The sequence below is a fragment of the Heterodontus francisci genome, chromosome 25, assembly GCF_036365525.1.
Source record: "Heterodontus francisci isolate sHetFra1 chromosome 25, sHetFra1.hap1, whole genome shotgun sequence".
In the NCBI taxonomy this organism is placed as follows: domain Eukaryota; kingdom Metazoa; phylum Chordata; class Chondrichthyes; order Heterodontiformes; family Heterodontidae; genus Heterodontus; species Heterodontus francisci.
This window is the reverse complement of record NC_090395.1, coordinates 56,903,260-56,920,126: the sequence shown is the minus strand read 5'-3', so window position 1 is coordinate 56,920,126 and position 16,867 is coordinate 56,903,260. Positions and strand designations below refer to the sequence as shown.

Below are 16,867 nucleotides of genomic sequence, written 5' to 3'. Positions count from 1 at the left end.
ACCAGACCATTTACTCATCAGGTATATGCACAGCCTTTGCAAATGTTCTATCAGGGAGCCACTGTCTGGGCCCTTAAATAGTGGTAATAGCTCTACTAGTCAGCCTCCAAAAGTCACGATTGAGTCCAGCGTGTGCATCTTAAAGGTATGTGGAGTCATTGCTCACTGGGATACTGTACCTCCCTGATTACATTGTATGTCGTGATACATTTCAGTTCATAGGAAGCAAGGATTTGCTGCTGGATGCAGTCTTTTGTGCTTTGCACACGCAACAGTATCTGAAGAGTGTCCAAATCATAACGTGGTGTGCAGACTCACTATTCAATGCACATAAGTGAATGCACCTCAGTGGCAAATAGTGGAACTGAACACAATAAATGCAAATATTTACCCAAAACAGTGCTGCAGATTTGATAATTATGAATTATTTCACAAGTAGCAAATTGTTTAAATGAGCAATGGTTATAGAATCCCAGTAAGAATTTTATATCCGAGTAGATTCTAGATGAAAATTCACAAAATGTTCTGCACAGCCACTTTTACAGTAGGCCTGACATGATTCCGTTTTTCAAGAGATAATTTAGACCTTAACCTACTTTCCAAGAGCTAATGTTCTTTAATTCTTAATGGTATCTGATAAATATACAATGAAAACTGCAAATAATTTGAGTTTCACATTATTCCATTTGAAACTTATTGAAAAACTGATCAGTCTCACATGACATCCCTCATGGATTTTTTTGGACACTTAAATAAATATGAAAAATGGAACATTTAGATAAATAAATGCATGCTCACCCATTGCAGTTAGATAAATATCTCTGCGTCTCGCATGAACTATACTAACAAAATTAAATGTATGCCCCACAGCTGTAGCTGCACCTTTTTATATAATGATTAGAAATGGAATAGATGACCATCATAAGCATACAGAATATACAATATATGGTATAATGGATAAATATCAATGGCTATGTAACAGATAAAATAAATCTCATCATCCAATTATATATGAATGTAAATAGAAAAAAGTATATAATCTGAAATTATTCATATTGTTACTTATATATTTGATTACAAGATAAAATATCAAATTGTAAATAAATGCATTTCATAGAATCATAGAATGGTTACAGCACTGAAGATGGCCATTCAGCCCATTGTGTCCATACAGCTCTCTGCAAGAGCAACTTAGCTAATCCCACTCCCCTGCTCTTTCTCTGTAGCCCTGCAATTTTTTTCTCTTCAGGTGCTTATCTGATTTCCTTAGAAAGCCATGATTGAATCTGCCTCCACCACACTCTCAGACCGTGCATTCCAGATCCCAACCACTCGCTGTGTAAAAAGGTTTTTCCTCATTTCGGCATTGGCTCTTTTGCTAATAACCTTAAATTGGCGTCCGCTGGTTCTCGACCCTTCCACTGGGAGCCGTTTCTCTCTATCTACTCTGTCCAGATCCCTGATGATTTTAAACATCTCTTTCAAATCTTGTCTCAACCTACAGTTCTCTAAGGAGAACAACCGCAGCTTCTCCAATCTATCCACATAACTGAATCCCTCATCCTTAGAACCATTCTCGTGAATTTTTTCTGCACCCTCTCTAAAGCCTTCACGTTCTTCATAAAGCATGGTGCCCAGAATTAGACACAATACTCCAGTTCAAGCCGAACCAATGTTTTATAAAGGTTCATCATAACTTCCTTGCTTTTGTACTCTATGCCTCAACTATAAAGGTCAGGATCTGGTATGCCTTTTTAACCGCTTTGTCGACCCGCCATGCTATCTTCAATGATATGTGCACATATACCCCTGTTCCTGCACCCACTTTACAATTGTATCCTTTATTTTATATTTTCCTACCAAAATGTATCACTTCTCACTTCTCTGTTAAATTTCATCTTCCAAGTATCTGCCTATTCCACCAGCCTGTCTATGTCCTCTTAAAGTCTATCACTATCCTCGTCATAGTTCACAATACTTCCAAGTTTTGTGTCATCTACAAATTGTACCCAGTGGACAAAGTCTAGGTCACTAATATATATCACGGAAAGCAGTGGTCCTAATACCGACCACTGGGGAATCCCATTGTATACCTTCCTCCAGTCCAAAAAAACAACCATTCACTACTATGTTTCCTGTCACTCAGCCAACTTTGTAACCATGCTACCACTGTCCCTTGTATTCCATGGGCTTCAATATTGTTGGCAAGCCTATTAAACACTTTATCAAACACCATGTACACCACATTACCCTCATCAACTCTCTCCATCAAAAAACTCAATCAAGTTAGCTAAACATGATTCGACTTCAACAAATCCCTGCTGGCTTTCCTTAATTAATCCACATTTGTCCAAGTGACTGTTTGATAATGTTCCTGTGAAGTGCCTTGGGACATTTTACTACATTAAAGGTGGTACATAAATGCAAATTGATGTTGTTGTATGTCAATAGATGCAGACATTAGTTATCAAATGTAACCTGTTTTGAAGCAAATATATCTTGACTTTGCAGTCTGTGTATTTGAATGTTCACTATAAATCAGATGCTTTTGCAAGATTTTCTGGATTTTGTTTCCTAAACAGCATTTGCTTACCTGTACGAAGTCACTCTGAGTCGGAGTGGTGAGGATGTAAATGTAATTGGCTGCCAAGTCACAGCATGACATGGCTGACTGATTAGACCAAGAACAGGTAATGGGAGGTTCTGTAAAATTTTCTGGGGCTTATGTGGCAGTTCAGAACCGAGGCTGTAGATAAGACAAAGGTTCAGGATGAGGTTGGGCATTGGGCTGCAGTATGGAGCCATGATATGGGGACTGGGAATTGGCAGTGGACAGGCAGCAGGAAGGCTCCACTGGGAATTAGGTTAGTGCAGTGTTGTCCAATTGGATTTCGATGTTTATCAAACTTGTGATGAACAGGTCACCATATTCGCCACGTTACAAAATATATGCGATATTAATGAAAAAAATGTGCAATCATTGAAAATACTTTTGCGATTTTAAACCGTCAGCAATCAAGAATGATACACTCACTGTCTGAGCTAGGAAACAGCTTCAAAAGGGTTTTGCAATCCAATTGTTCCGCAATGCAAATCTGCTGTATGCACTCTCAAAGGGTGACAATCTGTTAACTAAAGTGTTCTGTTTCTGACAGTGTGCTCCAGTTTATTTCAAAGAAACAAATTTCTTCAAGAGTAAACTGTCATGATTTTATCAGAATTGATATATTAGGAGACCTGGGGAGGGAACAGAATCAATAAATCTCTTCGTATTGGCTTCTGTGCTCTCACTTGTGCCTTGCTTACGCTCTGCCATTTCTGAACATAGTGTCCGGACATTTAATAGACCTTTGGCTCATGGCTAGCCTCCTGTAATCTCTCCTTTTACACCAATAGCGTCCTATTCTTTTCAATTGCACATTTCAACTAATCTATTAGGAAGAAGGCTGAACACATTTGGATGTTGCTACACTGCTGCAGCTTGCCAAAATTGCACATTTCAACCCTCATTGGCAGACATGCAGCACTGTCATTGTTCACACACCTCAACTGTTTTGCGAAAACTGACAACTACCAGCTAAACAAAACCAACTTCTTCAGTTAGCAACCCCTGTGCCACTAGATTCCCCAAGAAAATTTTGAGAGCAATTGGACAGCTGTCCTTCTGAAGGTCGGCCCTGCTTTCATGGCACTGTCACAGAGCCATCTCGTCATTAGAGGCACCCAGAGAGAACAGAAAAGGTACTTTTATTTGTGTCATTGAGCAAGTGATTCTTCAGCTTCCAGGTCACTAGAAACCTGACAACTAAGCTATATTCTGATAAACATAGTCTCGGTCTGACTGATATCTGACTCCTGTCTAGTTGCTTCTTCCTTGCTCAATTACAGATGGATGACAAATAGCAGTCTAGCGAGTGACACCCATAGTCATACCCACCGCTGCAACCTTAACACAACTTGGTATTGTGTGGCTCTAAAAATGAATAGCATCAATTTGACACATGTCTGTGACTGATTCGTCACATGTGGCGAGTGGCAAGCATATTGGACAACACTGGGCTAGTGGGATGGACAAGGCTGGTAGTAGAGTTAGAAGGAATAGATATGGGGAGGCCGATTACAGAATCAAGCTGGGAGCAGAAAGGCTGGTGTGTAATCTAACAAGGCCAGTTTTCTTCTTATTGTCCTGAGATAAGACTGACCTGTGCTGAACTATGACTGATAATCATATGCAGTTAGAACAAAAGGACACAGAGATAAACTGATTTATTTTAATAATGGAGGGCATTGGTAAGAAACAAAGTACATTTAAATTCTTGAGATTGAAAGCGTCTTGGTATTATCAGTAAATTGGGTGATCTACTGGTTCCATAAGCAGTTCTCATTAACATACTGGAGATAGTGAATATCAAGATATAAACAATGCTCTTTGACCACTGAGCTATTGGCGATGTCATCTGAATATCAAGAATCCAAACAGATTGCGAAAGACATCATCTACATTGCATTTATTTCTTACACCTAAAATATGGACTGAATGTTACAGGCTAAGAGATACACACTGGACATTGTGCTCCTATGAACGACAAGCGTAATTCTTCCTGCACATAAAAATACTAGGGATGCTTTTTACAACTTATGATATACAAGTGGCTTATTTTAAGCGTTTTAGATTGTGTGTGCAAGTACGTTAAAACAATTTGGGAAAGGTAAACGATAGATCATGGAAAATGTTATAATGATGGTTTGTTGGAAATTACATCTGTTTTTCTAAATTACAGATGTTACCCATTATCTAAAATTAAGACTGCAATTTAGAAGTTTGTGTAATTGTCGTATTTTTGTGCAGCAATCCATCCCTAATCTGTCTTTTACAATAATTTGCTTCACATGAACTTCTTTTGCACAATGTATCTACAGAAATGGCTCCACAATCAGTAGGATAACAACTGGGAAATGGTTGATCACAACATGGGAGTATGCTATAACCACCAACATTGCATCAAACTGCTACTGCAGACTCTCAGGCTATCATACCTTTTTCCTGATCCAAGATGTACTGCAATAATGAAATGGGCTTTTTTTAAAATCCGGCTCTACTAGATACCGTTTTCTTTTGTAAAATCTTTACCTACTGGTTTATGTTTACACAATTCAAACAAGCGAAGTAAAATATTATTTAATTGCTGTGTTTGAATAGGTGGGCTGAATTTTGCTGAGACGGCAGACGTCTCGCTGCAGCAGCTGAAAGCAGCAGGTGACCCCACTTCAGCCAGTGGCAGGACCCAGGGAGGCATTTTGCCAGGGCCGTCAACCAATTAAAAATGGCGGCCTGCGCCCAAGAGCTACTGGCCCAATCAGGCGGTCAGCAGTTCAGCAGTGCCACCTTTAGTAGTGGTCATTGCTGAGGCTGCAGCTGCAGGGAGAGGGTGCCTCAATGGTTGGGCGCCCTCGAAGAGAAGTAAGTGGGGTTGGGGAATGGCAAGGCCAGGCAGGCAGACCTTGGCAATTGGGGGTGGGGACGTGGTACGTTAAGTACTGGAGCACCGTTGCCGCAGAGGAGGCCATTGCCAACCAGCCATCCCCAAAGGGCCCCGAAAATTCTGGCCAGTGTTCTTACTGGACACAGCACGTTCCAACTTTCATGAGGAAAATAAGGCTTCAAAAAGTATCTCATTTGAGTATTACCAAATGGCGACACATTATTGAGTGTCAAGCCATCAGTAACAGTGCTTACACGTGCACAGAGAGTAGAATTCAATGAAAGCAAAATACTGCAGATGCTGGAAGTCTGAAACACAAACAGGAAATGCTGGAAATACTCAGCAGGTCTGGCAGCATCTGTGGAGAGAGAAGCAGAGTTAGTGTTTCAGGTCAGTGACTGATAGGACATTTCATTAAATTCTAAGGTGGAGGGAAAGGGCGATAGAGTGTGAAACATGGACATGGGCAGTATTTGGGAGAAGAGCTGAGGAAGTGACAGCAGGTCTGCAAAGCTAGTTTGCAACAGGTACTCCATTTTTTAAAATAAGGAAGCTACACCATTTCATGTGAAAATCTGTCTTGTAAAATGCTTCTACCACTATGATTTCTTCAAAACAAAACCAATCTTTAGTTGCTATTGCCTGGTTTCAACATTTGTTGCCTAATCAGAGAATTCTGTTACACTGAAAGGTTATTTCAAGACCTTGGGCGGCACAGTGGCGCAGTGGTTAGCACCGCAGCCTCACAGCTCCAGCGACCTGGGTTCAATTCTGGGTACTGCCTGTGTGGAGTTTGTAAGTTCTCCCTGTGTCTGCGTGGGTTTCCTCCGGGTGCTCCGGTTTCTTCCCACATACCAAAAGACTTGCAGGTTGATAGGTAAATTGGCCATTATAAACTGCCCCTAGTATAGGTAGGTGGTAGGGAAAAATAGGGACAGGTGGGGATGTGGTAGGGATATGGAATTAGTGTAGGATTAGTATAAATGGGTGGTTGATGGTCGGCACAGACTCGGTGGGCCGAAGGGCCTGTTTCAGTGCTGTATCTCTGACTAACTGACTGACTGACCTGAAGCTTGTTTGTATGATAATGGGGCATATCATGCTGAAAGAACATTTCCCATGTTATAACATAAATCAGCTAGCAAATTCAAGGGATTAAGAGATATGCAAATCTTCAGAACTCGATAGTCGATTTATGCCACTCCACTGTTTGCTTCACACAACCAGCATCTTGCCCTGAGCCTCTCCATTATTTTCAAGAACTTGCTAGATTCGCATATTAATTGGCATTAAACTCATCACAGAAAGTTAAGTCTGGTAATTAAGAGTGTAAGCACCTTTTTAATGAAATGATAATGGTTAGGACAATACCAATCAACCTCTCTGGTCCAGAAAGGGAACAATTTAAACTGTAGAATTTAAATGCTGCATGCTGTAATTTGTTGTGATAGATTTTAAAATGTCATATGTAAATATTTTAATTTGTTTCCTTTTACTTACTGTCTCATTTTTTCTCCCTTAATCCAATCTTTCTTTCCCTCTTTATTTCTCTTTCTTTGATTTGACTCTACTGCACTCTCCTTCCCCTTTGTTCCTCTATTTCTTTCTCAATCATTATATCTTATTGGTTAAGGAGATAGGCTTCCAGCAAGTTATGTTGCAATTTCTTTTGAGCTGAATAATGCAGAAAAAGTCTAACTAATGGTGCATGCTGTGAGATGCCCTGCTTCTGCAAGATTTGGCTCAAAATTTTCCAAAGGAGGAGGAATTGTGTTGACAATGCAATTTTTTACCGGAAAATATGAAAGGTGAGACATTATAGCCTTTAACAGTCGCAACTACATACACGCAAAGGGACAGAAGCATTGTACCAGGGCTCTCTGTAGGCCTCTTAAAAAGCAAAGTTCTTCTAAAAAACAAAAGGTCTGCATTGTTTGAGTGAAAAAAAATCACTTTGCTCATTACTTATAGCAGAACAGACAGGATGCACTTTAAAACCTGGCTGAACTGTTTTTACCATAATAAAATCCATTATTAAGAAGACCAACGAGTAATTACAGCAGTTATATAATGATGTTTATTCAGATGCAGCCTGTGGCTTAACCTTTAAACATAGGATGACATTGTCCAGGTCATTTACCATTCTCACATTACACCATGACACATTTGGCATGGTTAAAGGAAAGTAAAATCAAATTTAAAAAGTTAACTTTTTAGCCATCTTCTGGCCCTGATTTCCTTCCTTGCAGGGTTAGCCTGGTGGGAAACTCATTGCCGCTTTGCACTCATGCTGCCTAGTAACAAGTGGAGTCTGGCCTCAATGTCACCATTGGGACCCAACATGCATATATTAAAAAGGACTCTACCAGCTTTGGACGGGCGTTCTTGCCAACTGCTCAAGCGAAGGGGTGAAAATTGGAACCAGGTAGCTTTCAGTGGCTCCAGAGCGTGTTAAGTACTTTGGGCAATTTTAACCACCATGCAGGTTTCTGCCTGGCAGGTTGGGCTAACATCACCCAACTTGAGTCTAGACTTTTTTATCCTTCTAGTTTCTCTCTCTCCCATAAGCGCTGACTCATGTGCACTAATCAATATCGATTACCTCAATCAAATTGCCAATGTTTTTGTGTGTGAGTCTGCATGGTGAATGTTGGTAGTCTAGTTCAATGTGGGGTATCACAAGTGAGACCAGTCTTGCTCTCACTTGATATCCACCAATGTGAATTTCCGGCAGGATTCACAGTGACCAAGAGAGGGAACCTTGGAAGATAATCAATGCCTCCTCACTCAGGAATACTGAGGTCAATTGTGGGATCGCAATGCTGCTCCAACTGATAGCAACTAACTCACAGAGAACACAAGTTGTCTGCATGACTCAGTTCCACACAGTGCTTTGTACATGCCTGCTGAGCCATTGATTAAGCCTGCGCAAATCGTGAACATTTTGTGCTGTGAAGTCAAGCGTGTTTTGGGAGAATGCAGGCCCATTTCATGCAGGACTTTTATTATTGCAGAAAGAGAAGACACCATCAATCTGGCTGGATGCAAACCCTGGTCCCAGAGAGACAAGTGTTTTAACGCATTGAACCATCTAGTTCCCTCTTTAGTTCAACTGCTTTATTTGTACATAGCTGCTAATTTCTAAAAGTCTGTTCCAAACAGTTAATTAAAGTCTCAGACAAGCATCCCTTTGATGTCAGTAATATGAAGAATGAGGGAATCACAAGCCCTTGTGGGTTGACAAATACAGATAGTATTGAAGTTACTATTTATGATAAAAAGAAGTCCAGTTACAAATTTCTCTGCTGCAAAACTCACATTGGATATTCTGGAGAAGATTCTACCTTAAAACACAATACTGCAATCTATGAACATTCTGCATTGTCCCACATTTGTACAGAATTCACTGTATAAGTAAATTAATGTTTGCTCAAAATATTTGTAATCACTGTTTGCAAAATCTGACCTGCTGACAGGATCTCATGTGGAAAGGGACACACGCTGGTCCAAATATTTAACATTTACATTAATTTTCAACCAGGAAATGGGTGTGAAACTTTCAGCCACAAATCACTGAGGAGACAAGGCCATGCTGGGTAAAGGAAACTCTCCTGTGTAAGTTACAGTATTGAAACAACATAATTGATCCAGTAAACATTGGAATGATGTCCCTCCCTTACTTGTGGGAGAAATTGGCAGATGGAAAAGCACTGGGCAAGTAATGGAACAAATTTTCACCATTGAAATTTAGCAGCTGCTACACTAATCATTCACCCTCTGGCCATCAAGAGCAATTCAAAGTTGCACAATTCCCTAAAGTATCTAGAAATGGTTTCCAGCAGTCTTGAAAGCTTCACACAATTATAAAGTCATAGAATCATACAGCACAGAGGGAGGTAATTCGGCCCATCATGCCTGCATCGGCTCTTTGAAAAAGCCATCCAATTGTCCCATTCCCTGCCCTTTTCCCCCATAACCTTGCAAATTTTTCCTTTTCAAAGTTACTATTGAATCTGATTTCAGGCAGTGCATTCCAGACCATAACAACTAACTAAATAAATTCTCGTCAACTCCCATCTGATTCTTTTACCAATTATCGTAAAGTGTTGTTAGCTTTATATTATTTAAATGTACTTTACTATAAAAGTGAGACATTTTAGAACTTATTTAGTTATTTGAGTTTGAGCCTCCAATACACAGACAGCAGGGATCAGGAACTCCGCATGAGCAGCATAGCAACAGCACAACTCATCAGTAACAAAACCAGCATTTTATAGATTTAGCACAGGAACGTAATGGACTGGACTGAAAATCATAAGCTGTGAGCTATGAATGGTAGATCACTGAATCACTGTGACTCATCCAAGGAACTCCTCATAAACAGTATCACCATAAAATGTTTGAGTGCATTGCCACTATCCTCCTGCGTTTAACATAAATGCACCTTATACTCCTTGGTGATTCCAGTTTATCTCTGTAACCCAAACACTGTGAGATCAATACATTCACTGTGAAGTGAACTTTTGGCAAGAAGAAGCAGTTGCAGCAAGGGAAGGTTGTGACCTACTCTAATCTGTCACTGAGGACACAGGAGTCAGCTTCACAGGCAACATAATTCTTCATTAAAGCCCTTCACATGAGGACCTGGATTATACAGTTATTGATGAATAAGCCTGGTACAGTGTGTTGAGCGTGGACATCTAAGACATCACATTGTAAACTGTCCTGTTTAGGTTCTTTCATTACATTGATGTCTATTGAATAAGTGATGAAAAAGAGATTTGGGGTGATGGTGGCTAGTTGGTCCTTAGGTAATTCCCACCATCTTCCTGGGCATTGCATAGACATATATCATATACAATCACTCCATAAACTCCATGAGGCAATTCTAGGGCTTGGGACAATAACTGCTGGAAGGCATTACCTGAAGCTGGTAATGAGACTATGTAATCGTATATCCAGGGCTGGGTACATATTATGATTGGGTTGAAAAGAGGGTAAAGCTCTAAATTTCTAAAGTGATGAATTGTGCTATTCCCGATGCTACTCATAAGGAGCTCCGAGTACCTGCTGTCTGCCTAGCAAAGGCTCAAACCACTGCTTGTCAGTTGTCTAATGACCAACGAGTGATTAACAGCCTGGTTGAGGTCTCTTTGGGTTTTAGGCGGATCCAAGATAACATGCCCATGGAAGTTGAGAACCAAGTGAACCTCCTTAGCAGACTTTGAAATCAATACTAGAACCAGACAGATCCCAATATTTCAGGTGGGGGGACGGGAGGGACCTATTACTGTATGCTGGAATGCTTACCAATCCAAATTTCGTGCTACACAATCCCTAATGGGTAGTGTGTTTCTTGCTGTACAAATAGAAGAAAGTCTACCAGTGCTTTGTTTGGCATGATGTGCTGTTTTAGCAGGTTAATGGCTCTGCCAATCTGTGCCTGAGCTCTCAGTAACTGGAGTGCGACAATGCAGGGAGAGTTTCTGCACTCCATATAGCTTGCTTGGATTTCTCAGTAGGTTAGTTTAGAGATTCCTATATTTGGTGACCTGCCCACACCAGACCCAAGTGATTAAAAAAAGTTAATTAGCTAAGAATTAGGCAATAACAAGTGAGAAGGCATATATGTAATAGTGTACATTGATTATTCTGGCCCAAGGGGAAGCCAAGTATTACAGCAGAAATCTCCTTACACCTACTGCTGATCAATTGGAAACCTACCATTGTTCAATATCTTAAATTCAAGTGTAAAGCCCGTCAAAATCTTCCTATATTTGGCTCCTCATCAAGGGTGGAGCCGAGGGAATAGTGGGAATTTGCTTCCTCTCCAGTCAATTTAAAGCAGCAATCCTTAATTGTTCACATATGCAAACTGAAATTAAGATTCCACTACCATTCTTTTAAGTATCACACTTCCAATTATTCATTCATACATTTTTCTGGATTTTCCCCCCCAGAGTCTTCTATGTATCGTTGCCCTCCATCTCCTAGATCACTCCATTTTACATGCATATTTTCTTTATTAGAAATTCACTATTATCTAAATCACATTAATTAAATCTTTGTATATTGTATGTATTCCTAAACATTATCATGATAATGTGATCATTAACATACTTGATTGCAATGATTTAATCTATTAACTCTTTGGATTTGAGTTTGTCACTTTGTTACAATACTTGCTAGAAATTCATTAGTTAACATAGTCTGCACATTTTTGTATGCTTGGTATGGTTTTAAAACAATGGAACATTTGAAGGAACTATGAGAAATATATAAAATGTTCATACAATTTCAAGTAAGCAACTTTTTTAAAATGGTAGAGAATTATAAAATGTGTTTGAATCTTCGATTGAAAATCATAAAAGCTGTATCAATTATCTTTAATATGTTGGGGTTCTTTCAGACTAAAATTATCTTATATAAGATGAACAGAAGTTAGGTCAGAATTCTTATCAGCAACTAAATGCTATAAGTGCACTTTATGAAGATTGGCAATTCTTGTTGATTTAATTCTCTAAATTATTGTATACATTTTAACAAGATTAAAAATGATGTTCAATAGACTTTCTCATTAGACTAACTCTGATTGCATTTGAAAAATCTAGCATTCACCTTTTCCCCTTTTATGGATAAATACTTATATTTAGAAGAAAGTAAATATTTACCAAACATACTAAAGAAAAATCATATTCCTTGTTGCAGTTAGAGATTGATGCAATTTTTTTTCATTTCATCAGAAGCAACTGCCTGGCAAATATTTCCATACTTTTACTTACCAATCAAACACAGTGCATACAGCATTAGGGAGAACTGCTGTTCTTTTGAAATGTTCACCAAACTCCACATGATAGACATTATGTTTAAAAGCTAAATTCTTATTGTGGCTTCTTGTTGGTTACTCTGTAAAGTCAGTGCCCAGCATTACACACAGTCTGATTTGGAGTGGTCTCGATGAGTCTGGATGTTTTATACTGAGTTATTCACAACCCCCTCCCATTCTCTCCACCTCCTTTAATGACAAACACACTCAGGAACAGGGATACTGAAAAGCCAGCCTCCACATCTAGAGTGTCCTAAATAGGGGGAAATATTTGTAATTACTAAGTGGGTAGCTACAACAGCATCAGGAAACAGTAGAAAAACAAAGAAACATTAGGTTATAAAAGCTTTCTCTGTGTTATACATCCCTTCATGAAACACATTTTCTCCCGGATTCTGTGCTGGTTCATTTCCTTTGGGATATGACTATTGCAGTGTGCTTCAATTAAGTGTGTGCCCGTTAACCCTTACCCTGCAAAGTCAGCTGGAACCTTGAACTCTTGGAACAAATGTGAAAAGTGCCTTAATGCATTTGGATTGTAGCTACCAAGTTCAACTTCATGGCATGCACTGTTTTGAACTTCTGAAATAAAAAAAGACTTACATTTACATAAGTCTCAGGACATTTCAAAGCAATTTACAGCCAATGAAGTACTTTTGAGGTGTAGCACCTGTTGTAATGTAAGAAATACAGCAGCCAATTTGCACACAGCAAGCTCCCACAAACAGCAATCTGATAATGACCAGATCATCTGTTTTAGTGATGTTGATTGAGGGATAAATTTTGGTTAGGACATCAGGAGAACCTCTTGGAAAAAGTGCAATGGGATCTTTTACATCCACCTGAGAGAGCAGACGAGGCCTTGGTTCAATGTTTCATCTAAAAGATAGCACCTCCAATTGGAGCACTGCTTCAGTATTACACTGGGATTTTCAGTCTAGATCATGTTCTCAAGTCGCTAGAGTGGGGTTTGAACCCTTAGCTTTCTGACTCACGGCTGACACCAGTAGTGAGTTAGAATAACCAACTCCTGCTTGTTACCCAAAATACACAACTTCAACATTGCATCTGAGAACTGATTTAAACCAGTATTTCATTAATATACATGGTGATCCTGTGAAGTCCAGCAGCTGCCCAGACAGTTAACGACCAAGGTTTTCCACTTGCGCCCCTGTGATTTATGCCCACCCTGCCCCCATTCATCCTAATGGACAGAAAAATTACTGGCTGCTGAGATCAAAGGTGTAAAACACTGGCAAATAATTCCAAATGTTTCATCCATGCATGAAGCAACTATCATTACAAATATCACTGCAGAGGAAACAGTTCAATTAATATGTCAAATGACAATACTTCCAAATGAAATCGAACTGAATGTAACAAGGGTTGTCGTGTCATCTGAAGTTAAGGTAAGGACACGTGGCAGCCAATTTGTACACAGCAAGCTCCCACAAACAGCACTGATATAAATTACTAGACATTTTTTTTAATAGTGATATTGGTTGAGGGATAAGTCTTGACCAACACACTCGGGGGGGGGGAAGTCTTGTCCAAATTGTGCCATGGGATCTTTCACATCCATCCGAGAGGCTATAGTTATGATACATAGTTATCTCAGCAAAGTTAGAGCTCGTGGAACAAACGGGAGAGTAGCAGCATGGATACAAAATTGGCTGACAGGAAACAAAGAGTAGTTGTGAACTGTTTTGTTCTTGGACTGGAGGAATGTATATAGTGGTGTACCTCAGGGGTCGGTGTTGGGACCCATGCTTTTCTTGATATATATTAATGACCTGGGCTTGGGTGTACAGGGCAAAATTTGTGGATGACACAAAACTTGGAAGTATTGTGAACTGTGAGGAGAATAGTGATAAACTTCAAGAGGACATAAACAGGTTAGTGGAAGAGTAGACAAGTGGCAGATGAAATTTAATGCAGAAAAATGTGAAGTTATTCATTTTGGTAGGAAGAACAAGGAGAGGCAATATAAATTAAAGAATACAATTCTGAAGGGGATGCAGGAACAGAGGGACCCGGGGGTATATGTGCACAAATCATACAAGAACACAAGAATTAGGAGCAGCAGTAGGCCATTCGGCAACTCAAGCCTGCTCTGCCATTCAATAAGATCATGGCTGATCTGACTGTAGCCTCAACTCCATTTTCCTGTCTGCCCCCTATAGCCCTTGACTCCCTTGTTGATCAAAAATCTAACTCAGCCTTGAAACTATTCAATGAACCAGCCTCTACTGCTCTCTGGGGATGAGAATTCCATAGACTAATGACTCTCAGGGAAAAGATTTCTCCTTATCTCAGTACTAAATGGGAGACCCCTAATTTTTAAACTGTGTTCCCTAGTTCTAAACTCCCCCACAAGGGAAATATTCTCTCAGCATCCACCTTATCAAGTTCCCTCAGGATCTTATACATTTCAATAAGATCATTGAAGCTTGCAGGGCAGGTTGAGAAAGTTGTTAATAAAGCATATGGGATCCTGTGCTTTATAAATAGGGGCATAGAGTACAAAAACAAGGAAATTATGATAAAACTATGATAAACTTATATAAAATACTGGTTTGGCCTCAACTGGAGTACTGTGTCTAGTTCTGGGCACTACACTTTCGGACGGATCTTAAGAGAATGCGGAAAAGATTCACAGAAATCCAGGGATGAGGAACTTCAGTTACGTAGATAGGTTGTGAAAGTTGGGTCTGTTCTCCTTGGAGAAGAGAAGATGAAGAGGAGATTTGAAAAAAGTGTTCAAAATCATGAGGGGTCTGGACAGAGCATATAGGGAGAAACTATTCCCATTGGTGGAAAGGTTGAGAACCAGAGGATACCGATTTAAGGTGACTGGCAAAAGAAGCAACAGCGACATGAGCAAACATGGATAATTATCTGAAAAGAAAAAAATTGCAGGACTATGGAGAAAAGGCCAAGGAGTGGGACTAGATGAGTTGCTCTTAGAGAGCCAGCACGGACACGACGGGTTGAATGGCCTCCTTCTGAGCTGTAACCATTCTATGATTCTACGATATCTGGCATGATCTCTTTGTGGATCACAGCCTAAACATTCCAGTGGCATCATTACTGGCACTACTGGGGAAAGCACCCCTTGAGCTTGGTGAGTTTTTCAGAATGGGGACTTGCTGCTTCATGGGTAGGCAGGGGAGGACCTGTCACTCTAACCATTGATACATTGGCCCACATCTTCATTGCTGCTGTTCCTTCATTGGTAGGCCCAAGATTCAAATGGGAAGTCAATTGCTCTGAGGTTGATTTCCTTTTGAATACAACACTATGGGACTCAAATACAGCCCGTACAACATGTACACCTGACTCATATAGACGTACTTACTACTGGCCGCATGGAAGGTGCAGCTGATGGAATTGCTGAGAGAACTCGGAATCCTGCGAGATGCACCTAAAAGTGACACTGGAATGGCATTCACTTATTCCCCGGCCCCTAGGAATTTTTAGTGCAGCAGGTAAGGGGAGAATTTGTAGCTAGTTTTGCTATTGGGAGTGGCACAATAAATGTGCACCTGGGAGAATGAATTTGAATTCCATTCAGTCTGAGTTGATTTAAGCAGCGTCTCTTAGCTGACTGTAAGCATCCAAAGGGAAGTGAATCCAGTCAGTCTTAACCTGCTTTCTTAGTGGGTGTGGACCAAGAGCACATATTGTCCTTAGTTCCACACAGATTGGCCATCCCACTCAGAGATAACACCAAGATAGTTGGTGTGGAAAATGGAAAAAAAAACTATTGTTGACGCAGTAAAAAAGGATTTCATGTACTTCATTAAAAAATATTAATTCATGGAATGTGGGCATCACTGGCAAGGCCAGCATTTATTGCCCATCCTAATTGCCCTTGAGAAGGGAGTGGTGAGCTGCTTTCTTTGAACTGCTGCAGAGCGAGTGGTGAAAGTACTCTACAGTGCTATTAAGTCGGGAGTTCCGGGATTTTGATCCATCAATGATGAAGGAACAGTGATGTATTTCCAAGCCAGGATGGTGTGTGACTTGGTGGGGAGCTTGCAGGTGGTGTTGTTCCCTGCGCCTGCTGCCCTTGATTTTCTAGGTAGTAGAGGTCATGAGTTTCGGAGGTGCTGTGCACAGTGGTAGAGGGACTGAATGTTTAAGGTTGTGACTGGGGTGCCAATCAAGCAGGCTGCTTTGTCCTGAATGGTGTCAAACATCTTGCATGTTGTTGGAGCTGCACTCGTCCAGACAAGTGGAGAGTTGCTCACTGCAGAATTCCCAGCCTCTGACCTGCTCTTGTAGCTGCTTTATTTATGTAGCTGGTCATTACATTTCTGGCCAATGGTGTCCCCAGGATCTTAATGTTAGAAATTTGCTGATGGTAATGCCATTGAATGTCTAGGGGAGGTTTCCTTGCCCATCTTTGACCTGATACCATGAGACTTTATGGGGTCTAGATTCAATGTTGAGGACACTGGGGCCACTTCCTCCTGACTGCATACCACTGGTGCAGATTTCTACAATATTACAGTACTCAAAAATCAATGGTATACTACCTCAGTTGGACCTGTCC

General features: G+C 40.3%; 1 protein-coding gene across 2 annotated transcripts in view; it reads right to left on the bottom strand.

Moving 5' to 3' along the window:
* The window catches only part of LOC137384101 (uncharacterized), a 54,863-nt gene extending 42,437 nt beyond the window's left edge, over window positions 1-12,426 (bottom strand). For both annotated transcript variants that reach the window (XM_068057707.1, XM_068057708.1), the window contains exon 1: window positions 12,266-12,426. In XM_068057707.1, coding sequence (XP_067913808.1) covers window positions 12,266-12,344 — 79 coding nt within the window. In that variant the 5' untranslated portion in view covers window positions 12,345-12,426. The remainder of the gene's footprint in view (window positions 1-12,265) is intronic.
* Window positions 12,427-16,867: the final 4,441 nt, after the last annotated feature.